Source organism: Xiphias gladius, chromosome 10, assembly GCF_016859285.1.
Source record: "Xiphias gladius isolate SHS-SW01 ecotype Sanya breed wild chromosome 10, ASM1685928v1, whole genome shotgun sequence".
Classification (NCBI taxonomy): Eukaryota; Metazoa; Chordata; class Actinopteri; order Istiophoriformes; family Xiphiidae; genus Xiphias; species Xiphias gladius.
In genome coordinates, this window is record NC_053409.1 from 9,369,419 (window position 1) to 9,395,522 (window position 26,104).

General features: G+C 40.2%; 1 protein-coding gene across 4 annotated transcripts; it reads left to right on the forward strand.

Moving 5' to 3' along the window:
- The first annotated feature begins 795 nt into the window (after positions 1-795).
- On the forward strand, positions 796-24,661 carry kiz (kizuna centrosomal protein). Of its 4 annotated transcripts, none has more exons than XM_040138029.1 (15): positions 796-1,000; positions 1,447-1,509; positions 2,096-2,258; positions 3,611-3,682; positions 5,041-5,656; positions 5,799-6,033; positions 8,915-9,034; positions 9,523-9,687; positions 10,910-11,060; positions 13,103-13,238; positions 13,725-13,787; positions 15,236-15,322; positions 15,792-15,861; positions 23,358-23,404; positions 24,344-24,661. In XM_040138029.1, the coding sequence occupies exons 1-15, from the start codon at positions 927-929 to the stop codon at positions 24,445-24,447; spliced, it is 2,166 nt and encodes a 721-aa protein (XP_039993963.1). In that variant the 5' UTR covers positions 796-926; the 3' UTR covers positions 24,448-24,661. The 4 variants fall into 4 exon arrangements, with proteins under 4 accessions (XP_039993963.1, XP_039993965.1, XP_039993964.1 ...); XM_040138030.1 differs by lacking the exon at positions 796-1,000 and adding an exon at positions 1,119-1,212; XM_040138032.1 differs by lacking the exon at positions 796-1,000 and adding an exon at positions 1,194-1,299.
- The last annotated feature ends 1,443 nt before the right edge of the window (positions 24,662-26,104 follow it).

Here is a 26,104-nt window from a genome sequence, read left to right on the forward strand (position 1 = left end):
CCTTTCAGCTCTCCTCAGCACAAACAAAAAGCCTGGCAACAATATCAATTATACATGCAGGAGGCAAACAAGGGGATTTATTTCACAACAAATAGCCTCATAGAGAGATTCTGAATAGGGTACATTAGCATTAGAAAAGGACAACAAAACTCCCCAGTTCAACAGCTAAAGAGCAATTTGATGGGACCGGAATTGGGGAAATTGCTTGATTAGTGTGTGCATTTGGAGGATATGTTGTACTGTCGCTTTGACAAAATGAGGGGCTGCTACAGTCAAAACATGACATTACGAGAACTGTCAGTGGTGAACTTTGATAATGCAAGACAAGATCAGTAGTCATGGAAGCAAATGAGACATCAATGTGTATCTGATGGAGAGGGGGAATATTATCAAGTAAAGACAATAAAAAGCCTTATGATGACTGGTATTTAGCCCAGTCAGGTGTCAGCAAATCGTAGGGGTTTTCTGCACTATGACGTTCACTGTATCCAATTTCATTTATGATTCTTTTGTCATTTTGTGTAAAAATAAGTTTACCCTGATAAACAAGAAATGAAATTTAAGCACCGGTATGTAGGACCTTATAACTACTTTTATATTTTCTAAAAAATAATGGAGTTCTGTTTAAGTAAACATTAGTGTTTGTGTGAGACAACAAAGCCACGCGTTTCCTTACCCGAAACTTAATAGGACTTTAGCAACAGCGGGGCCATTTTTGTTGTAAACGGCATAATTTGCCATGTACGGTTAGTGATAAAAGACCAGTACCTAGGAGAGCTCGCGCCCAGACTCGCACCACGTGCTCTCCGTGTTTTTCAGCAGGGGTTTCTGGGAAACGGTGTTCATGGTAACCGACGTAAACACTAGCCACCCGCCTCCTCCTCTTCCTCCCTCTTGGCGCTGCAGCAGCGCCAAAGCAAGCGAAAATGGCAAGCATGGCTCGCACCGAGGAACAATATTATGAAAAGATAAGATCGATTCAACAGAGCCTGCATAAAAGGTGAGCTTTCCATGATTTTTGTTGACGCGAACACGGCCTGGGCGAGACCGCGGGCTCGAGTTGTTTTCTCCTCCGCCAGGTACCCTCTTGCTGCCGCTTGCCACAGGGACATAAGGCTACTAGGGATACCGTATAGCTAGCTAGTTCATTAGCCTATTTACCTCGGACGCTACCTGTAGCTAACAACGGTAATGTTGTGATGGTTCCTGCATGTAAGTGAATGGAAAGCTAACCTGACACAACTGAAACGTTAGCGTCCGTGTATAAGTCGAAGTTCCCGCGAAGCTGGTGCTTTTTTTGTATGTACCTAATTCAGAGAGTGGATTCAACAGTAGTAAACGCATGACAATTTTTAAATGAGTAAACAGATAAGTACCGTTATTGTTATTAATACTTAGCCATCAATTGTGTGTGTGGGTTACAGTTTCTCTCACTTGTGTGTGCAGGGAGAAACGGAGGCTGGAGCTGGAAAGGGAACTGTTTGCTTACTCCAGATCTGATAAAAGAATGTAAGTTGTAATACAGATTACTGTGTATCAAAAAGAGTTTACCTTACCTTGTTCTTATCCCTTGACTTTCGCAAGTTGTTACTTAAATATAAGATATTTTAAGGACAGAGTCCTCTCTTTATTCAAAGCAGTATTTCATAATAGATTAGTTTTGAAAATGTACTATATATGTAAAGTGTATGCATACTGTATACACTGTATACTGCATTGATGCATAGTGACTTTAGTATTTTAAATTGGAAAAAGTTAAAAAAAAAACAAAACAAAAAAAACTAGTACAGGTATTTGTGTTAATATGAATTACTTTATTCAACAAAAATTTCAGTGTTGTACTCAAGTGTGTTATAGGCACAGTGCCTCTTTGGATGTATGCAAAACAGTCTTGTCTCCATTGTGAATTGATTCACATAAATATTAACATGCCAAGTCAAAACAGCAAAGCTTAGGGTTGATATGAGAGCTGAGAATTAGATTTAAATTTAAAAAATATTGTTCTTAACCTTTTCTTGGAAAAGTCAAGCTCTTATTTTTTGACACTGCTCTTAGATAATATTTCTTTTGAATAATAGTTCTCCTCTGCCTTCAGCTCACAGATAAAGTGTACGAAACTGCGCAGTTATCTCAAGGAAATCTCTGACAGGGAGGCACAAGCGAAAATAAGAAACCTTGAGCTTCTGAGAGATGTGGAATGCATAGAAATTAGCATGAAGGAATTTAGTCCTGACCATGCCCCCCTGCAACAACAAAAGGTATACACACACAATTTCACTCATTCAATGGCGTAGTTTTTCTCATTTTGAAGGTATATTAAAAGCAAGCTGAACAAACACTACACCCACTGAGGTAGATCCAGGTTTATAATATTTTCTAAAATATTTCAACAAATTCAATAATCATTACTTCATGTTTGAATACTGTGTGTTTAGAAAAGCACAACAGGTTACCAAATGTATTAACTTTAGAACAAGAACAATAAACTCTCAGACCTACAATATGATAAATTTTTCCACAAGGAATGTGTATTTACTAATCAAGCATGTTCACATACATTTGCCTTAATGCTATGTTGTAATTTTAACAGAGTAGAAATATTTGCTTGCAATTGCTTGATGTGACAACAGTAAACACTCAAACTGTGCAATTTATCACCACAAGCAAATGAACGAGGGAGAAAACAATGAGCCAGTCAGATTATCACTTAAAACTCAACGACAGTGCTTGACAGCTTAATATCAAATTAACAAAATTGGCTAATTATGACTCGCTGAGTTAATTGCCCAATATAGAGACTCTGAAGTGCTCCAGAGGTTTAGTCATTCTCTCCCCTCAAGCAGTTGGTTTATTTCCTCTTGATGCTTTATGAGTCCTACATGTTTGTTTTTATTTTGGTTTTCCCTCTGCCCTTTGTTTCCATTTTATAGTCAACCTGATTTGTTTTTGGTTTAACTCTTGATGTTTTTGGTACAATGAAAAGCATCAATTCTCAGATAGTGAGTAAAGTGAAGTTACACATACATATGTTGAGGTGCATACATTTATATAACAGTTTTAGTCTTTAATCTTTTTTAGTATTGATTGTGTAAGACGTTCAAAGCCAGAAATTCTGAAGGCTCTTTATATAAAGTCTGCTTCTCTAAACTGCTATTGTTTTGATGCAGCGGTACGGAATGTTTGAGCTAATCCAAGTGCCCTTAACAAGACCATTTGGTTTTTTAATTGGAGCTAGGATTAAGGCAGGTAGTCTGGCCGGTCTGATAAAATGTTATGGGTGGTCAGCAGCTACACAGACGACACCCGCTTGCGAACACACGTTATGATTGACTGATGCTTGACGTTGTCACTTTTACAGTCATACCCTTTGCTTTTACACCACATACAGATAATATTCAACAGCACTATCACAGCATTATAACAGACAGCGCCAAGTGTTGGTTTGTGGTATCAGTTTACCTGCTGCAAATATTATGACTTTCTGTAATTTTTTATCCACATTATTAATTCAGTACACACAACAGATGATCTGTCTGTGTATCTATCTATCTATTTATCTATTTATCCATCCTTATGTTTGTGTATCATTCTGTCTGTACATCTCTCACAGGCTGACTTTTTCAAAAAGATTTCCAAATATAATGAAGAAAGGAAAATGGAGAGAGGTTTTAAAGCAGCAAAGGTAACGATAATATGTGTATATATAAAATGTATACTACTAGGATAGTATAAACAAGAGCATTTATGTGTGGAAGTAACATAATTTTGAAAGAAATCATAATCATGTATGTTACATGTCACATCTTGTGTATTGTGTGACCTCAGTTGTGTGTGTGTGTGTGTGTGTGTGTGTGTGTTTTACACATTTTGTTGTATGGTTGAAAAATAGTACTTATTTTTTATGTTGGATCTTTCTATTTTGAAATGTTTACAAGGTTTATTCAAATCTCAGTTCTATCAAGCTGTGTTTTCAGGTTTAGAATAACAAAGGAAAATAGACATTATGCCTAGTAAGTCTGTAGAGGAGTCTACATTTAAACTGTGTATCAGTAATAGCACAGGTGTCTAATCCTAGCTGGTGCATCTGTACAAGCGATGTAGTTCAAGCCCATAGCTGCTTTCTCCCTTCACTTAAAGCAGTTAAAGCTCTTTTAGATGAAATGTCTAAGACATCTCATAATAACTTGGAGCATGCTGTCTAGAGCAGTCACTTGTAACTGTGTGCAAAACCCCCCTCAGCCTGTCGATATTGTAATGAGCAAAATGGTACCGTCACTCCATTATGCATACAAGCCATTGGCTTGCAGTGTGCATGTCCCTCAGGCTGCAGCATTCATTAAGGGAAGCTTACCGGGCTGAAAGCTGGAGACAGATGATAACGGGATATGATTTTCATATTTAATGCATTCCTTGGAAGAGCACACGCGTGCCGCAGATTGATAGAAGAATCAATTGCTACTTTAGTGAAACACTTTCTACTTTGCCCTGCAGCTACCGATGGAATCACTCAGCCAAGAAATTAACTTTTCCTCTTTTTTTTTTTACCTACTTTGTGGATCTGCTGGGCAGGCTGCATGGTTTACAGTGAATGTTATTAAGCAGCTAACTGTTTGGTATTTAAGACGCTTATCAGAAAAGAAACAGAAGCCATCCTTTTTGTTATTATGTTTGGAGGGAGTTTTTTTTTTTGCCCCCCCCCCGGTGACATTGCAGACATGAATCAAAACTTGTCTAAAGGATTTCTAATAAGATTAAAAGTTAAAACATTGATCCTAACACATTCTTCTGAAAAATGTTGTGAAAAGAATTCTGACCTTGACCAAAATAAGCTGCACTTATTCAAAATTTTAAAGTGGCTAGTTAATATACTTGAGTTGAATTTCTTTCAAAATAGACGTATTTAATCTAAGAAAGAAATTTAAGAAAAAAATTTAGAAGTATTGTATTTATGTCTAGAAAAATATTATTTTTATGAGTTAATAGAAAGTTTAATTGCCAGAAATGAACATTTTTCATAGATTTCATTTTTCACATTTACAGATTAAAGCTGTGCATAGAAAGCACCAGGACAGCTCCACCTCTCATCCAGTTAAAAATTTTAGACAATCGCCAGCAGTAATTTTTATGGACTGTCAGACCTCCAGAGGGTCTGACGCTGAAGCTGGCACCACAAGTGTACACTCATACCAAGCATTGCGTCGTCCATCCAATCGCAGCATGCACTCCCACGAACGTCTACCAAGTGGCCTTTTGAAGGACTTCAGAGTTGGCGGAGAGGGTGCCACCAGCAACCGAGCACATTTATCAGATGACATTTCAGGCTCAAACGATTCCCCTGACGGCTGTAATTTCAGTGACAAACATGAAAGAATGGAGGCGGTGCTCCCATATGTTTGTGCCTTAACAGGCACAGCTGGTAATGTGCCTTTTGGAAGTGATGATGAACAAGAACCTTCACCTCTGGTGACCTTGACGGGGCCTGAGAAGAATCCGTCTCCCAGCAGCAGAGGTCCCATCGGGGCTAAGAATTCCCCTGCAGAAAACACTAACTCCCAAGAGGTGGCTCATCAGCCAGCCATAATGGAAGCTGGAGAGAGAGGTCAAAGCCATTTGATGCATGAAACAACTTTTGGAAAAGACGCTCAAGATGCACCAGGTTTGAAATGTTATTCCTTGCTTATTACCTTGTAATATCTTTTTATTGTCTTTCCTGAGATCCACAGTTGAAACTGCATTCTTCAGTCCTTATGAAGATTTAAAATTAGCCAAGTGATACTTTGCGCTGTGTTTACATTCAGGTAGATGTGAAAGTGTCAGCACAGCAAGTTCTGATGTGCAGTTGTCAGAAAGCAGCGCTAGTGACCTGTCCATTTCTCTGACACAATCTGAGCTGGAGGAAGATCCACCAGAGGGTGTGGAACCTGAGAGGAATGCCACTTCTGGAGGGGGTGATGATCACAATCAGCACAGTCCAGACTCATCCCTGCCCTCTGATAGGTCCAAGAACACAACTCCAGCAGTGACCTTGGAAAGGTATAGAATGTACTAAGGTGACTCAGTAGAGAGAAACACTGACATTTTGATTGTTTTATGACACATACTCTTGTTAAAATGCACACAATGCAGTCAGCCCCCCCCCCCCAAGATTTAAGCTAAGCAAGCTAAGAAAGGAGAATGTTCTGCATGGCCATGCTGAACCACAGAGGGCTGTTAATGATAGGAGCGGTTGAAGACACCGAACAGTCCTCCTTGCCACCATCACATCTGAGGCTGACAGAGAGGATTGTGGGAGTCACAGTCCATGCCACCGTGCTCTCTGTAGCTCAGCGGCAGCTGCGGCAGTGGCAGTGATGCATCTTATAGGGAGAGTTCAGGACCTGTCACCAACAATATTGCCATAATCCATGATAATGCTGTAACAGAGCAATTTTCTGCTTGAGAGACCTCAGGAAGTCCCCAGTGGAGGAGGAAATTTGTGGCACCATAGAGTGTTCTGGAGGGTGGGCATGTGGACAGCACTTACAGCCACAAATCCTTAGCGTGATGATGGCCTCTGAGTTGAAGGATCATTTTGGATGGGGTTAGAGCCACAGAAAATCCCATGTGAATGTTTGCTCCCAGAGCCTCTGCAGTTTCTCTATAATATACAGTATTTTATGAGCAGGACCTCTTATGCTCTTGAAAAGGAAAAAGAAAACTTTATTTATTGTGTGTGTGTTTTTGGTGTTGTTGTTTTTTTTAACATATTCTCAGGGACACCCCAAGTATTGAAATTGTGTGTTATTTCAGTCCTTGGGTGTCATATATTGTGCTTATTTACTACTATACGCTTCATTTTTTAGATTAAGTACCCAGTTGCGCATATGGTAACGACAATGTAATTCAATACAAACACATAATTTTTTTGTAACTACAAATACAAAGAACTTTTGTTATTATCTAGTGTCAAAGGCTTTATTTTGAAAATGTTTCTGGTCTCTGTATGTATCGAAATTAGTATGAGGAATTTTATTTTCTCTCTGTGTGTAGCATGTTTGTTTGTGCATGACTGTGTGGTCTGCTATAATGTTTATATTGTGACCTCAAGAACTGCAGTTAGCCTGTGCCAGGGAGATGATGGTGGGGGCTACAGCTCTCATTGTTAACACAGAGGACTTCAGTATATGAGGAGAAAACCAGAGGTTTTGATGTAGAGTTCCAAGAGCATCCAGTCTCTATCCTCTCCCTCTTTCTCTCTCCCTTTCTCTCTCTCTCTCTCTCTCTTAAGGTTAGAGTTAATACTGCTCCCTCCATTCAGCACACAGTCAGGAAAAAACAAGCCAAGGCAATTCATTAGATTGTCCCATTAAATTTCTCCTCCAGCATAGCTTGGTTGAGTGAGAGTATATGACTGAAATATCCTTCAGGTTTCTTCCTTGAGGATCATCATAATGGCCTCACTGTGTCCTGCTCTTAAATATGTTGTCCCTGAACTGCATGATCGTTCTGCCCGATTAGGGACAACATGTCATACAATTAAAGTCGGGTTCTTAAAAATCCAATGCAAGTCTTGGAATAGCTGCACTCAGTGGGTCCGTATTACTTGTGGTCTATTTTTCCATTCCTTTCTGTGTTATATTTGCTGTCTTTGCCAGCACGGCGAGATTCCCCTGACACCAATCACTCAACGGTGAGGCCATTCCGTGTGGTAAATCACCCCGGAGTTGGTACTGTACACTGTAGAGCAATATCGCTAGAGAGAGGCTGACCTCTTCCTCCTAGCTAACAATACACTCCTGATGATGTCGACATGCGAACAACAGCAGCATTTAAAGTGAGGTTGGAGACCTTGACATGAAAGCTGGCAACAATACAATGAGAGAGAGAGAGAGGTTTGTGAAAAAACACAACTAATTCACTTTCTCCCTCTCTAAAGGTCTCTTTTTGAAGAGCAATGACAAATAAAGTGGAAAGAAAGATGACTATTTCAAGGCCTACGCTGACGATAAGGGAGAGAAAAAAAGACAGCTTTTGCCTATGCTACTTCAGCCACACTGAAGAGGACTTAGCACAGACGGATTGCACACTACAGAATGTCATGGATATAATTCAAGCTGCTAGCTTAATCAGGATGTTACCAGGAAACAACCTGCAAAAAAGAGGGAGCAATTGTTTGCTGACCCCTAACCCAGGAGCCCATTACAGATTGTCATAAATTCTTTTTGGCCCCTTTTATGTAGGGGGGCTCAGGATCTCTCGGCTTGGGGTTTCTTGGAGAATTCAATAAGGGCCACCCAGAGCTTAATGCTCAAGAAAGAGATGGATTCCCAATATCCACATGCATTAGAAATCCATTTCTCATTTTGCGGCCTCACACAGGACCAGATTAAAGTGTAAATCGCTCACCAATAGAAATCATCTAGAGGCCCCTCTTTTTTTGTTTTTGTGATTTTGTTTTTTTTCTTTTTTTTTGGAACCTTTTTCCTTACACTTTTGAGTGTGAGATGGTGGTTGTGGTAATGCTAAAGAGAAATGTGTTTATACTTTATAGTAATAATATTGCATATTTATAGTGAAATTTATTTTTCCATTTAACTGTATATAGCTGATTTGAAGTTTTACTCCAGCAGTGTGCAGCTAATTCTACAAGCTCTAATTTTGAATGCCAGGTTTCAAAATCTTTCCCATGTAACCTGTCGTTACATGTGGTACCATCAACAGACAGTGGGGCCAGCATTTTAATGATCAGATTCCTCCAGCAGTCCTTGAGTACGTCAAGGAAATTGCCAGGAAAAATGTATCACAGATTTTTTTTTTGTTTTTTTTAAATAAATAACAGGCGTATCGATCACATGACCTCCTCCATTTTTATTTCCTTTCACCACATTAATGGGTACTGTTTTTGTTTTTGTTTTTGTTTTTTGTTTTTTTTAAGTCTCTCCCAGGAAGGACTCTTTAGTCTGCTAGACAGCATCGAAGGACGACTCCATGCTGAACTCAGCAGTGTGTATGGGGATTCTTCAATTGATGGAAGACAGCTCAATAGACTTATCAGGTATACCTTTGCTGTCTTTCTTCAGACTTTACAATCTTATCTCCCCCTTTCGAAATTAAATGCTGTGTATATTTATTTAATGGCCATGGAGCAGTTTGTGCAGATGAGGAAAACATATTATCCTTCTGCCAAGGGCTCTCACTTTAGATGAAGTGTCATCACCGACATGCACACGTCTTTATTTCTAAGGGGTTTTCAAACACATGGGATTGTTATAGTAACCACCCTGTTGAATTGTTATTGGGAGTCAGGGAGATTGCGGATGGAGAATTTGTTTCATTAGACTGGGCTTATTTTTCATAAGCCCTTTATATTTCATAGCATGATTAATTTACCATAATTGGAGTTCTTGTTGTAAAGTGTGGATAAATGTCTCGCAAAGGGAAGCTTTCTCACTCTTTTTAAACCCAATATATACTTATCCCCATCTAAGCAAAACATCCTAGGGCTCCATGGCAATAGATAACTGCTCTCTATATATTGGACAGCCTTTGCAACAGTGGTGCGGGCTTGAATGACGAGGACCTTGAAGCATGCGGAGCAGTCGTACTTCATGAGCTTCAGAGGTTGTCATGGAGCACAGCAAAGGGCTGTCTGCTACCACAGGGTCTAGTGAGTTCTCACCAGTTCAGCCCTGAGCCTAATGAAATAAGGTAAGGCTCCTGGTTTCTCTGTGAATCCAACACCGAAGACTGATCATGTTGTGTTTTTTCTTTAGTTGTATTTATTTGTGCTTTTTTCAGCTTTGTAAGTCTTGTAATTGTGAGATTGTAAAAAATATCACAATTGCATCAGGTTTGATCATTTGTATAAAGTAGCACCAGTCATGTAATTTGGTTTTTCACTGAATTCATTTGCATTATGTTACATTTGTAACAAACTGCAACTTCTGAGATGTTGGAGAAGAGGAAAAAAATAGTTACATAACAATATATTGTTTGTGATGTAGTGTTGTATACTGTAATATAGTGTGTTTTGTGTAGACTATGACATTTTCAGCTCCCATAATATGTAGTGCTATAATGGTACAATTCAACGCACAGATATCAATGTTCTAAAAGCTACAGAGTTCAATAGACGTGGCCCTTCATAGAGGAAGTGAACAGACATACAGTAAAGGTGAATTCCACTTTTCAGGCAAAGAGTGGAGAGCTGCCTGTGCATTTTTATAATTTTTTTTTTTTTAAATGACCAGACAGTGGGGGAGGAGGCACACAGTTCAACAGTCACTGATATATATTGCACGCTACCATTCGATACAGTCTCCCTTGTCCACAAATGTAAAGGTCATCTTTGGTGTCACCTCGTGCAGTAAGACTGCATGGGTGAATGTCATGAGTAAATTAAAATGCCCTATCTGTGACTTCCAGTCTTTTGGATAATGAGTAGTTGTACTCTGAGCCAAATCCATGCTCTGCTTCACTACTCTATTGATTTCAATGAGACTTTTCCTGCTGTATACTCAGTCCAAAGAAACACATCTAGCAGTGTCTGTCTCTTTCCTGTGGAGATGCCTATTGCTCTTTGACCTTTTGTCCAGTTTTCAACCAGGAGATACCTGTATAATTCTGTCTCTGTCTTTCCAGTGTTAACGGGAATTCATTAATGATCTGTATCTTCTAAAGTGTTTCAGGATGGCCTAGAAAGCAGCCTTTTGGGGATGTGAAAAATTATGCTAAAATATATCATATTTTTATTTCTTCACATAATGTAAGTTAGTAAAACTTCTCAATTTCCTCAATTTTCTTGATACTTAAAGACTCCTTCACTGCAATGAGGTATAATTATGACTTATTTTCAGATGTCCTGCTGTTTATCCAATAAAAAAGACTCCCCTTTCTCTCCCACCAATCCCACCCCCATCCCTCACCACAGCACCAGCCTCCCTCCTGATGCCGCTCGGCTGTGGGATCGCTGGTTCAAGCACGCCCTTCTGCTCAAGGAGCGCCGTGTCCTCAACACTGAGCGCTTGGTCCAGCTGTTCACGCCGCTGCTGCTGGAGCGCAATGCCACCTACAGCCACCAGGTAGCGTTGGAGGCACATATACTGCCTGTACACACACAAACACAAACACAGAGACACACACACACAAATAGGATGTCACACAATTGCATTAAAAGACATCCAGTCCCAAAAGCAAGCAGGCATTAACACACACAGATGACTACAGGAGAGGATTGGCTTCCTTTTTCATCTCTCCAAAAGGCTAGTGTTTTTGTTTCTTTTGTTGTTTCTTTGCATGTTTTTTAAAGGGAGCTGTAGTTGGTACTGAGTGCCCTCTTTGTGTCTGGTGTTTGAAACCAAGCCCTGGCTGCCTACTCATCAGATTGCTCCACACGTTTACCTAGACAGAAGGGAAATCCTGACCCATGCGCTAATCTCAAATTACAGCCTCTGCTTGGCTTCTTTCATCTCATGTCGTGTATTCATCTGAGAAACACTTGCGTTTAATTTGGTATTAGCCAAAAGTGTAGCAATCAACTGGGCTAGATTGAATGAGGGAGCCATTTGGACCTTCTCCACGACAGACAGGATTATTTTAAATTTCCCTCTCATTGACCTTGTGCAGATCATGTTCAATTAAACAAAGAAAGAAACTACATTGAATATTCACACTTAGAGCCCAAAGATGATGTCAAGAGATTTGTCAGGAATCCCAGTTTTTCAGAAAATATACTATTCTATGCGCAGTAATGATCATATATACACGGTTGTTTTTGTGTTATTAATTTTTGCGGACTCATCTTGTGGGGGTTCTTTTGGCTTGGAGATCTTGCTCCAGTGTCCCTGACACAATGAGAGAGGCAAAGAGGGAGACTGTAGAGGCTCTTGAAAATATGAACTGACAAAAGGAAGAGAGGTACTGCCATCTACATCATTGTGTCTAAGTGCATCAGGAAAAGCCTGAGTGAAAATTTTTCTCTCCCTTTATTTCTCTCACTCTCACTCCATCTACTCCATCTATTTCTTTCTCCCTCCCTCTATTTCTCCATCCCTCCCTTTATTTCTCTTCTCTCTGTCCTCTCATACAACAGCTTACTCTCCACACAAGAGAAAACAGAAATTTCCATTCACGTCTTGCCACACAGCCTGGCTACTCCGACAAATGGGAGCATGCAGCTCGCATGCACACACTCAAAGAGGCCCTTTGAATATTCAAGTGCTAACAGTTGCATTCATTGATATTTAAAATGCAGCGGGTCTGCGAGGGCCCTCAAATCACGGTACATTTGACTAAATTTAAAAAAAGAACAAAGACGGATATCGGGGACAAGGATCAAGACAGTTTTTATTGTGCAGCGGCATCAAATACCAAGTGGCAAACTCAGATTGGCATGTGTTTGCGTCTCTTCCCCTCTCAGTAAATGAAAGCATGTACATTGTCAATTTTCGCTGCGACCTACTGATAACACCTTACAATGTACTTAAAGTTTGTCACCGTCAAAATCCTCCTGATCATCCCCTCCATATTAGTGCTCATTAAAAGTTGCAAATGGCCATCTGAGGCTGAGAGGCAGTCTTTGATCACAAAAGAGAGATGATGATGGCAGGATTTGATATGGGGGAGGGAAAAAGGAGAGAAAGGAAATCGGTGTGTGGCATCTCCCTGCTCCTCATCTCCCGGAACAGCTCCTCTTAATTGTGTATCCTCATCTCCCCAGAGATAAAAAATGAGCTGGAGAGGGAGGAAGAGAGCAGTTTGTCTCAATCCTCTCAGCCAAGAGGGGAGATATCTGGAACGTGTTGCACATTAACACCAGGGTGATTGCATTCTTTAGGCGCTTCTCTAATCTCATGGATGAGAAGAGAGGGAGAGCAAAAAAAAAAAGTGTGATTGAGAGGGAGAGCAGGAGCGAAAGTGTGCAAAATAATCATTTTTTGGTTAAACGAGTGAGAGAATTTGAAGTTATTTTCTCTTGGCGTTTGAACACGCTCTACAACTGCACCTCTGTGCGAGCAGCCATGGCCAAGTAAATGACTTGCCTAATGGGAGAGAGTTCAATTTGACACTCCCTTGACAAAGTGGGAACAATTAAGAATGTAGTTTTAATTTGTGCTGCTTGCAGGCCAAAGTGATGCTGAGGACACTTCTGTCCCGGTCCAGTGAGGAGTGCCCCTCAGCAGAGGACGAGAGTGACTTGTCTTCTTCATGTGGTCCTCCTTCTCTACCTGCCAGGCCTGTACAAAAAAAACGGATTCAAGGTAAATGAAAATTATCAGTATGAGTACAATAGGAAAATTCTAATTAGACTACAATATTTGAAGGCTGGGTCTTGGTTGAATTTGTTATGGGGAATGGCTGCATTTTCTAACAATCCAAAAGTCTCCTTTCAACAAGTGTTTTTTTTTTTTTTTCCATTAGAGTTGCCAGTAGATTCCTGCAAACCTCCAAAACATATCATACTGAGTTAAGTCTGTCTTTGCACAGTAATATGTAACAAGGCCATTTATAGGAACAAATGTAGACTAATGCTATTTTTTGCAAACCAGCTCTGCAGAGAACTAAAACTTCCCTTTTATAAAAGAAATCAATTTCACCATAGAGCTTTTTTTTATGAATCCCTCACAGCCCAGTTTTCATACAGCCTTCTATTCAGAGCTAAAGAAAGACCCCCCATTCCCATTTCTATCCCTAGACTCCCTTCCTCCCTGCTACTGCTTCTCACTATGCGCTTCCCTTTCTTACAGAACTACAAAGTACTGAAGAGGACAGCCAGGACGAAAGCCCTGTGGAAAGTGTTCCTATTAGAGGTAAAAAGGCATCGCTGGTGCCCCAGCTTTCACACTGTCCTTATGTTGTGGTTTGTTTTCTTCCCACTGCAGTGAATAATGGGCTCTTTTACGCAATGGCTGAGGCAGGATGATCAAGGTGAATCCAGGGTCAAAGTCCCACCTGAAGAGCTGTGCTAGTTCTCTCTAATTATCTCCGAAAAAACACTAGCTGGTCTTCAGCGTGGTCTGAGGCATTCTGGCAAAATTGATAATTCGCTGGCCCAGCATAATGTGGCTGCTTTAATTGTCAGGACGCCAGGGTGGGAAGCGCAAGAGATCTGTCATCGCTTCTCATTATCTTCTAAACAATGCTCCGCCAAGGCTGGACTTGAAAAATACTAGATGTGAAGGCATCCTGGAAGCAGCTGGTGAGCCCATCCCTCAGCTGCACCTCTGAAATGTAAAGCAATCCTATATTACCCTTGGCTATCAGATTTCCTACTGGGCGATTCATGTGTCTGCATCCCTAAGGTGCACAGCCAGCAAAATGAGTCCAGTTTCCAATTGCAACACTTAATCAAAAGAGCCATAACCAGCTAAGAAAAATAAATATGACTAAAGATTTTGCAAGGAAACGGTTTTGCTGTGCTGAACAACATCAATGTCACAATCAAATACCATGACCTTGGAACTGATAGTAATTGCCAAGACGTGCGTCTGTAGACTTAGTGGGTTTTTTGCACGACATGTAAAGCCTTTGCTGTATAAAGTGCTGTGGGTGGAATAAAACTGGAGATTTTCATGCACTGTAAACATCATATGGTTTTTAGAAAATGATTAAAACTAGTATTTTTTACTCTGAAACCAAGTTAAAAATGTTATGACTTGGTCATACAAGATCACAACTTTGCTCCCTCCTTTGATTTGCTCTGTGTGTTTTAGCCACATCATTGAGACAACAGCCCATTTATTACGTACTTCTACTCTGTTGATTTTTGCCAGTGCAGTCTCTGCTCCTCTCAAATATGATACCTACTTTAGTGTGCCGGAAAGTAATTATGAGTGTTTTTAAAACAGAAAATCAATCATTGCCTTCCTGCTAGGGGATGCTGAGATAATGTGAGATGCTGATTGCTGTCTCATGGAAACTGTTGCTACATACTGTAGGCTTGAATAAACAGCTTAGCTGATTGAACACAGTGTTTTCACCCACTCTGTATAGCAGTGAGACCAAAAGACTCAGCTACTGAAGTGTGTTGTCTCAACAAACACAGAAACCTCTGAAAGTTGGAAACCTGGGTTTTAAGCAAATATTTGACGGTGACTTTGTGTGCATGAGTGTGTGTGTGTGTGTGTGTGTGTGTTGTGTGTGTGTGTGTGTGTGTGTGTGTGTGTGTGTGTGTGTGTGTGTGTGTGTGTGTGTGTGTGTGTGTGTGTGTCCGTGTGTGTGTGTGTGTGTCCGTGTGTCCGTGTCCATCCCTGATCAGAGACAAAAGCATATCAGTTGCTTAAACAATCAGCCATGCAGAAAAGGCTGCAGAGTTCTGACGAGGAGGAAGAGGATGGCCTCTCAGGTAAGGAATGGGTCAACTCTGCCAGGCAAGTAGCAAACAACTGGACCATTGGTAAACACTGACATATGTTCTCACAACACATAAGAGAACATTAGAAAGACCACATGTGTTGATATACGTCACATGCAATCCAAAGCACAAAGCTATTAGCCCAACCATTTTTGGATCACAACCTCATTTTCAGTTCCCCAAATTCTTAACGTCTCAGCGATCATAGGCTTCAGTTTGTTAGGTGAATTTGGGTTTGGCATATTCCTTGTGCATGGAAGGAGTTCCAAGTGGATTGTAAAGAAAATGTGCATAAATAAAATTCAGTCTTCTCCCATTACACGTGTGCATATCAAAAGACCCCAACATCAGTTTCCCATAAGCCTTACCATAAGTTTCTGTATAAATATGCACTGTTAATTAGCTTGTGATGGGATGTCCAAACTAACTGGTTTTATCTGGCCCTGTTTGCTCTTTTAAGGAATAAATCATGGCCATGAAGAGGACCTGGGGAGGGCCGATCGCTCCTCACATCAAGACCCTTACCCCCGGTAAGAACATTGTTATTATTCAACGGGCCACAGGAAATGGGCCACCAGACACCAAAGTGGTTGATGTACATTTGCATGGCTGCTCTCATAATTCCCTGTTCATTTCCATAAGATCAAGAGGGCGCCACCCATTAACTCGCTTACAAAGACAAAAGGCCCCTAAAGCCCCACTCACTCACTGTTTGCTGGGTTGAGCCAGGTTTTAGAAATCAAAAGCAAAACAGCTACCACAAAAATAAATTGGAGTCATAATCTTACTGTCTTCAGCCTTGTTGTCAGAATGCAAACCGATCATGTCAAGAAGAGAATCAGGGACAACTGTTTTGGGAGAAGGGGACTCAAGTGTTGACAAGGACAAATGTCCTTTCATTTTTCACCCTTGAAACACATTTAGGCTGCTCAAATCAGAGCCCTAAGTGGGTTGGAAAAGAACATCTAATGATAAATAGCTGGTGGAAGCTAACACCATCACAGTTACATTTGAATATCAACACGACTTCATCAAATCTGCAATTGGATGTCGGGTCCTCAGAGCACCTCTTCACTGCGAACCCATTTGGGCTGTAGTAATGGCTGGGTAAACGTTATGAGGAATAATCTTCTCTGATTTCATGTGATTACTGGGCACCACGCTGACACAAGGGCTGAAGTCTGTATCTCCCTGGCCTGGCAAGCAGGCAGTCCCAGTCTGCCTATTAGCCCAGGGAAGGGCCTAATGGGCTGGCTTTATTGTGGTCCTCATAGCCGCTGATGTCTGCCACTGCCAGCCCCAGTGACCACCCTCTTTAATAAACATGAGCCAATTTTGGGCCCAGACCCTCTCAGATGTTGCCTATCTCCCTGTCATTAATGTGCATGGGAAGCCCGCAATATATGTGATTAAACAAAATTTCCAGAACAAAAAAAATTTGACAGAAACAGTGAATGCCGTGAGGAGTGATGAGATACAAGTTGTGTACATACAGTAAGTACAATTGAACAAATTGGTAGTCATGTATGTGTTTGGAAAGAAGCAGTGTGAAGAGCTGCTAGTCACCATAACCATCATCACTTTGGTCATACTACGACTTCCCCCATCTTTTCTTTCCTTCCCTTGGACGCTTAGATTTAAGCATTCCACTTACTACAGTCACTTCTTGCGCTTTCTTGCTACCACAAGTGGTCTGGAAGCCCTGCACTCAAGCAGAAGCATAACACTGCAGCATGCTCTTACCCTGCTTCTCTCCTTTCTCGCCGTCTCACTCTCTCTCTCTCTCTCTCTCGCTCTCTTACCCTTTCTCCATCTCTTTGCCACTCTTCCTCACTGTCTTCCTACCCACCCCCCCAACCAACTTGTTAATTATTTGCTTTATTTTGTCAGCGAGCTGATGGGTGACATCAAAAGGAGGATGGAGCTGGACTCAAAATACAAAAATGGCTTCTTCTCTGTTGTCTTAGACAATAATTATGATTTGCCAGTTAAGCCTAGACTACAGCAGAGGGATTGTAGTTTAAAGCAGAGGCTTTGGTGCAAAAAATGCATTTATAGCCCTTTGTGAGTCTCCTCATTATGTGTGGGCCCGATTCATTAAGTAATTGGTTTGCAGTTGTTTACATGAGTATTAAGGCCTTCTATTCAGGGCCTTTGAGAGATACATTGTGCAAATGTTGCATGTTATGAATGCAGAATGAGAGGCGGGGGGCCAGTCCTATTGGCCAAACACTGCACTCGGCTGAAAAGCGAGAGAAAAGCACTGGGTGCTGCTTTGCATAGCAATGACTAGGGCCTTAATAAGCTTTACAGATTAAATACATGCAGTCTATACAAGATGCAAAGAGATACTCTTAACACATTTATATGTGCTCATTTCACTATTATGGCGTTCAAGAGAATTGAGGTCTTTCATATTCTTTTTTTCTCCCTTTCTCTCTTCCTTGCTCTCTCCCACACAGTGTTTTTCAGTCAGATACTTTCATAGAATGTGCTGTTTTTTGTATTATAAGTCGTGGGGAAGCGACTGATCTGCAACATTTATTAAGGATTTGTCCATTAGAAATCTTTTGCTGTCTTTGTGAGTGGCAAAGTAAAATCACTTTGTGGTTGAGTGGGGATGAAAGGAATAATGCACGAAGGAGTGAGTCTTAATAAGCAGCTGCACTCCATGTAAAGACCACTTGTTCCCCTTTGTATGCGAGTGCATGCCACTGCTTCCTCTCAAAGCATCATTGTGCTCCTTTCTACTGTAGGCATTTTAGATGCCACTCCTTTCTTATTTTTATTTTGGGTTTTTCATACATTTTTATCCACCCCCCATCCCCCGTTTTTGATCCTAAAAAATGTCTGAACACATGTGCACACGCATGCACACACACACACACACACACACACACACACACAAAACAAAATCATCCAGCCATCAGCCGGTGTGATGATTGTTGTGCCTAGAGCCTGCTTGACAAAAACCTTGACTCAACAATTAGTGGTTTACAGCTTTGCCTTGGACAACAGGATGTGCTCAAGCATTCGACCTCAAATCACTCAGAGTGCCAAAATCAGAAGCTCTCTCTCTCTCTCATGGGGAGGCGATGTGTGTGGATCTCTGACAGTTCACTGGGAGGAGGGATGGAGGGGTGAGAGCGGCATGAGCTGAGAGAAAGGCGTGGAGGGTAGGGGAGGGGACATAGAAAGAGAGTGGGGGAGAGAGGGAGACAGAGAACCAGTAAAGGGAGTGAAAGATTGATTATTCCTGGTCTAAAATCCAACAGCGAGTCAAGGAAAACACATGTACAACTGACAATATAATCCTTAGCAGTGTGATTCTTATGGCAGTAGTTGCACCATCAGGCATGTGGCAGCATTGAATCTTTATCTCTGTGATTATTTGGTTAGAGAATATATCCTCTTGAAAGATCCCATAACCTTGGTCCTCACTGTGTTTTTTTTTTTGTTTTTGTTTTTTTAACTTTTTTTATTTGACAGGAAATTAGTTGATTTTCTCTTTTAAGCCCAGAGAACAACATTAAAACCAGGCCAAAACAGGTCAAACAAGGCAGTGACTGTAGAGGGAGGCAGCATTTAGAGGCTCCAACCAGATGAGGTCACTGTCCTACACTGGCTGTCTGAAACCAGTAAAGAAAACCTGATTGCCCTATAAAAAATAAGTTGGCTTTCAGACACTATCTATGCATCGTTTCTGCCCATTTTGATGCTGTTAATTTAATTTGGCTTTAGGATTTATTTACAGGTCAGTGCAGATACTACACAGCAAAACCAATGCAAAAATCACTTTCCTCAAATGAATGTGGTGTGATCGCTGTAAGCTGTTGGTAGGTTGATAGGGGCAAAAAAAGACAAAAGATAGATAAACTGTTCAAGTTTGAAATCTATGGCAATTTATAAGGTTGCAGTTTCTGGTGATGTTTAGTTGGGTTGCTTTATATTGTAATTTGGTCATATTATTTTCTCCACATTCTTTAGATACTCTGATGTGTGTGCGTGTGTGCGTGTGTGTGTGTGTGTGTGTGTGTGTGTGTGTGTGTGTGTGTGTTGGACAAGCCAGCAAATGTTTGCCTGACCTCAAAGAGGTTATGATGTACAAAAAAAACATAACATGAGATGAATGATTTGTCCTTCAGCCATCCCTTGCACTGGCTGTCTCCACTAGACTGCATCCAGTCAGGAGGAGAACAGGCTGTGTTGAAATCATTGGCCCAGTGCCTCTTCCTCTGAGTTGCAGTACTTACTCATTGCCAGCAGAGAGCACTCACATGTTAGAGAGTGCCCACTCACATTGCACTTACAGTTGCCTCTCACTGTTTGCCCCCACTGAGGGCTATATCCTGCTACCATTCAGGCCTGGTAGAGTACGTCTAAACGGAGCCTAAACAATGTTTCTGTGGGGTCATAGCTGGGATGGGAGTAGGAGTTGATGGGAATGATGAGGTGATGGGTCTCCCTTTACCTTCAGACAAGCACCGCTGCACAAAAGTGCTATTGTGCTATTAGCATTTGTGTGTGGGTGGCAGGAGCTTAAAAAAAGCCAGGGTAAATAAAAGCAGTTTTCTAGCTATCTGTGTGTCCAAGCCAGTATTAAATGCTTGGTAAGCATTATTTCTTCTGATGGTCCCCATATTTCCTAATGTGACTATAGGATTATAAATGAAATCTGCCTTTAGTGACTCAAAGAAACATATCCTAGCCTTACATTGGCAAGTACTTTAACCTGCAGTTTCTACAGGACAGTATGTTCTGTATGGAGATGTTTTTTTCCATGTGCTTTATGGATATTTTTGTCAGTATAACTACAACACTGGACACATTCTTCACATTCTGGACACAACACAGTTCAGATGTTTGATCGAAGCCTTTGTATTTTTCAAAATTTCCATGCTGCTTTAGCTGTAGTACATGAACATATTTTATACAGCGTGTTGTTCCATTCGCACAGGTCTTTTTTGATACCGTTAAATACATTAATCTCATCTGACCACACTTGTATTTGTCAGAAATTGGCAGTAGTGGTAGAATAGAGCAGTAGTGATACCTAAAGATGTAGATAAGATGTAGCACTCAGTAAAACAGAATCGGGATCTCAGGGACAAACAAAGCACAATGTTGCAAAGTAAAAAAATGAAATGTGCTACCCTCACTCTAAAAATGTAGAGAATATTCTCAAAAGGACTTAAACCTTATATCAGAGTGCCTTGGTTTCAGCAAGCTGACTAATTGTGTTGTCACTTTTTCACTATTCCACACCAATGGTACAAATATCATATTTTTTTTTGCATACAGTGTGCCTGAGATATGTAGTCACATGATTGTCCTAGATTTGATCATTTTAATTTCACTGCATTAATTGCAGGCACATCTATTATTTTTACAACCCAATTGAAAACATGTAACAAAAAACCTGATTTGACAATGATTTCACAATATGTAAATTTAGGAGCTTACTAAGATTTAGTATGTGTATCTAATGCTTACAATACAATAAAACTCATCATACAATTTTAAAGGTCATTGTGGATTCAACAATGCCGCAGACACAAATACTGTTAAAACTTGAGATAAACAACAGTATGAAACAATTGCAAAGGCCAGAGAATGAGAATGAGCGCGGCATTGGAAAAAAGAGGACATTACAATTGCTGTAATCTGCATCATTTTGCACATTACATTCACCTCTGTCTACACAAGCTTGTGAAACACTGGCCAGCCCAGTCTTACATATTCAGATCATTGCCTCAATTAAGGGAAACTCAGCAGAAGATGAACTGGCATAATGTTTATGGAAAACGGAATATTAGATTGGTGGGGTCAGATCCAGACTGGGCTCTCTATGGTAATAGCCCTGTCTTGAAATCAGTCCTGTCCCTCACTGAAGTGGAACAGCTGATAGACCATTCCCATCCCGGGGGGAAGTTGGAGAAAAGAAAAGCCCAATTTACTCGCTGTAACAGCTATTATTGTGGCAAAGGAGAGGAAGTAATCGTACGGATTATTGCTGTATTTTTGCTGCCGCAGGGTCTGGTCAAGATCTGTTGCCTAACAGGAGTAAATGGATGCACTAGTCCCTGTGGTTTAGTTGTGCTTCAGTGTTTGTACTTTATCTCTTATTCTGAGTAAAAAGCTGATTGTGGATAGCGGCTAGATTTTTTTTCTTTTCTTTTATATATACAGTATATTCCCCACCATAGTATTCACAGTTATCTTGTCCCAAAATCTGTCAATATAACATGACTTTTGTGCTATAGCTTTGACTGAAAAAAACTCTTGTTACCTCTGAACATTCAAAAGACTTTAATCTTTATACACTATATGAAAAAAAAAAAAAAATTTACATGTTAAGTGTATATTAGAGCTCTTAGCATCCATACATGCTCTTACTGTACATAGAGGGTACAATTACAAACACTAGGACATAATTATGTTATTATTGTCATTCATTTAATTAATTTTTAAATGGCCATCTGTCAGTCTAGCATGGCCAGTAGCAAGTGAAAAAGGTCACATTTGCTGTTCCTAAACATAACATAGTCTTGGGAGATATTACAAGCCAAAAACACCATCTACCATAGTTTTGGACTCAAAATAGGCTACACAGAAAGATATTTACCAACTGCATTACCCTCCATTCACCAAAATGTGTGTTTTTTAATTATTATATTTACTGAAATACACATTTTTGCATTTTTGGCAAACACCAACCTCTTTTTCAACAAAATGCAACACCCTTATATGACAAACAGGCTGATGATCCATCATTGTGTCTTTGCTTTCTTTTATTTGCTTTTTTTTTGGGGGGGGGCTGCTTTACTTACTCAGCTTCTGCTTTGAGGTTCGGTATGCTGCCTGAACAGATGCAAGAATAATCCAAACGTCCTGTAGGAAGTCCTATCAGCATTTGATTATAAAGGTTCTATTTTAATGATTATACTTTCTCTATGGTATATTGCTTATAGCACAAAGCAATCTGCTCACAGTTTGGAATGGGAGGTGCATGTCTTTTCCCTCATTCTGTCTTAAGTGGTGCAAGGCAGCAATATATAGTTTAGAAGATAGAAATTGGAACGCAGCCAGCGTAATTTGGTCCTTATCCTCAATGTACAGTCACATGTGCCAAGACTTAGCTGAGGGAGAGATGAGGAGATGAGGCTGATTGAGAGGATGACAATCAGAGAGGTCATGGGTTTGAATTGATGCAGATGAAGGAACACACCACAGGACTGTTTTTTGATCGAGCTCATCCGCCTAAAACTGTGCATCTTTTTTCTTTCCAAGAGTAGCATCAGCACAGCTCTGATATAGAAGGTCCAAACAAATAAGCCATATGGATATGTCTGCTAACCTGGGAGATGATGAGGATATATTGTGGGGTTTGAATAGGCTCTGTGATGATGTAAATTAAAGAGGAGGCCTTTAAAAGTGGAAACGGGGGCCTTATTGCATATGCATTGAAGTAGATCAAAGCCTTTTCGGAGGGCAGACATTTACATACCGATATCACCAGAGCTATGGGAACCTGGCAACCCTGTGTTTGGACTATTTTTGAATAAAGAGGGCCTTGTGGAAGTCCTTTGGTACAATTAGAACAGGAGTCAAGAAAGTACTCTCTGCTGTACTGTCTGAGCTTAGCCAGCAAAACCCCCCCCCCAAGGAGAGAAATGGGTGTCTTCACGGTGTGTTTGTCACAAGTCCATTTTTGTCATAGAGTTGTAGCTTTTGTGTACAGGAAATTGATTTTGCATCATTTTATTCTCTAAGATTCTCAGTTGTACTACTTCTTTGTTTTTTGTTTTTTTTGTTTGTTTTTTTTGTGTACACTGCATAAACTGGTTCTGGTAAATAATTTCTAAATCCGTTTATTTCACATGTGGGATGTGGTTTTACATCTCTTTAAAACGACAACCTGCCTTTTTCCTTTTTAGCTATTGTTTGCTGTGATGTAGTGGATCTTTTTCAAAGAAACCTAAAGGTAGTAACTTTACAAGGCTATTAACTGTGTCCATGTTTCCAGGGGAGAGAAGACTAACTCAAAGGCTCATTCTGCTGTACAGTCAAGAGGTGAGTAGACAAAGCCATTTGAATTTTATGTCAAGACACTGTCAAAAAAAGGTTAATTACACCAAACAAATCACCATAGAGAGGGTTCATTTTCTTGTAAATTTTGGGCTTCACGAGTACATCAACTGTTTGATGAAATATCTCTGTAAATGCAGCTATGCCTTTTGAGGATGTGTAAATGGTAAGAAAGGACATTGAATCCAAATACTGAAACCTTAGATATTTGTTGTCAGCAAGCGCTACCTAATCCTCTGATAATTACCTAAAATAACCTGTGTTCTTACATTATTGATCAAACCTTAAGCAAAAGCCCAAGGATGTTTTGGCAGTTTATTAACTGCTATAGATAATACCCTGAAACAGCCTTGATGAATAGCATTGGACAGGTAAGTGCCGTTGTTATGAAATCTAGATCCAGCTGAGATTTGACAACTGTTGCAGTTTACAACTGGTATCTGAATGCAGTAGCAACTTCTGCTACAGTACACTCAGTAAGAAAGTGATCATATATATATCACTTCCATTTCTTTAGACCTGAGCTGCTGCTCATAAAGAAAGAAATGATTAATACAGACTTCTGAATGGGGCTTGAGCAAATGGACCCCAATTTATATGCTTTGGAGTGCCACAGTAATGCCTGCATTTAAATTTATACAGCTGTGATCAGGTCAACCAAGATACAATTTGTTGCTATGGGTGAAGAATACTTGGATGTAACATATATTTGACTTCATAAAAGGTAGACTGTTGAGATTTTCATTGTGAAATCAAACTCAAGGTAAGTTTTAGCTGTAGTGTATTCAAACCCTTGAATAGTTCTAAACAGCGTAGAAGATGTAAAAGGTTACACTTCATTTGAAGCACCGAGGGGTAAACATTCTCCTTTAATAATGTAATCTTTTTCTTTATTATCTTCTTTCTGTGTACCTTTTTGTGTAGCTTTCTGGGGGGATTCAGATGACACCAACTCAGAGATTGAAGCAGCCTTACGTCCTCAGCCTTTCAACACAAACAACGATGACATTGATGACTTCTATGACTGATATACCCCCGGATATATTTTTTAAATGAAATACATTATGTCACATTATGCAAAATTTCCGTCAGTTTGGCTCACAGTAATTCACCCCCTGACCATTATTTTACTGGTCTGTATTGTAAATCATATGCACACTGTATCATAAAAACAAATAATAAAGTTGACAGCTCTCACGCTGGGTAAAGTATGTGAAGAGTTGTCCAACACTCTGATGTTAACCCTGCTTCAGTCTCTTTATCTGAACAACTCTCCCAGCTCATAATAACAGCTCGAAATAGATTAAACTGATCTTTTAAAGCGATTTGTTTGCACTAGGCTGAAAATCATGCATTTTGAATGCTGCAAGCATCTCCGAGTGCTCTACCTCCAGCATGCTCGAGTGTAGTGATGTGAGTCACCTGTGAAATGACAAAGCACAATGGCCACTCTGCACACTGCTGCGCGACCTGTGAACCTGCTTAAGAGGCCCATCTCCCAGGGCACAAAGTGTTCTCAGAATATTTAGTCCCCCCAACAAATGCTCCACACATTTTTTCACAGCTGCTTCTTTAATAATTGTGCTAATGTTAAAGAAATACAAAGCTATATGTCTAAATTCCTCTATATTATTATGCAAATGAGCCGGGAGTGGCAGAATTGTTGCTGTAACCACACAATAGAGTTTTCTGCAATTTATCATTTTGCAGCACATTGAACATTCTGTATCTATTAATAACTCAGAGCTACTGTGTGGGAGGCTACATTTCCAAGTTTACATTTATAGTTCATTATGTCTGTAGTGTACATTTCCAAAACTGTCATTTTGGGATGTGGTAAAAGCCCCTGGCATTCAGTGTCACACAGGATTCCATTAGTCAGCTTTAGGTGACTTTACATGCCTGAACCTTTTAAAGTAGGACTCCACATTCATTACCAATAATGGCTTCAGACATCCCTGACCCACCACAGAAAAGGGACTGTGGCAGAATAATTTGGAGTTTGCTAAAAGGCTCCCTAACATAATATCCATGTTAAGGAGCATGTCAACAGACACTTGTGTGTGTGCGACAGATAGCTCATGGTGGAAGTGGAGTTATATTGTACTAATGTGTACTAACACAATAATATTTTTAAAAAGAACTTTTCTGATTCGATGCCAGAGACATGACGGTGATGATGATAGTCAGCTCATTCTTTTTTAGAGCGCGTGTAGTCAGACTGTCACGGGAGGATGTGTAAGGTTTTATTTTGCAGTTAAGGGGTATTATCCACATAGTGACTGACTCGATTACAGTATCAGCTTTGCAACATTACTTGATCTATCATGTTCAGGTTGACATCAGCTCCTCTCTTACAGCAGTGGCTTAGTGAAGATTATCCGTGTTTATGTTGACTGAACAGATAGTATCTCAGGATATAGACTGTCTCAAGAGTGAAGGATGCTGGAAAATATATATTTTTTTGATGATGGTCTCACAGGACCACTTGTGATTTCAATGCAGAAAGGCATTTCATTTTCTCTGTTAATTTTGCTCCAGAAAACAGTGTCAAAATCAGATTATACTAAAAATAATTAGGTCCAAATTAGGAGTGTTTTTCTTAATAATTGCAAATCCTGATACTGTGGACACTGATGGACATTGGTCCTGAAAACCAGCAGAAAAATTGTTTTTTGGGGGTTG

Excerpts from the sequence above, each read along its gene's own strand:
- kiz (XM_040138029.1), top strand. The coding sequence starts at position 927 with ATGGCAAGCATGGCTCGCACCGAGGAACAATATTATGAAAAGATAAGA. Across the intron at positions 9,035-9,522 it reads CAGCTCAATAGACTTATCAG|CCTTTGCAACAGTGGTGCGG; the intron begins GTATACCTTTGC and ends TATATTGGACAG. Across the intron at positions 13,788-15,235 it reads GGAAAGTGTTCCTATTAGAG|AGACAAAAGCATATCAGTTG; the intron begins GTAAAAAGGCAT and ends ATCCCTGATCAG.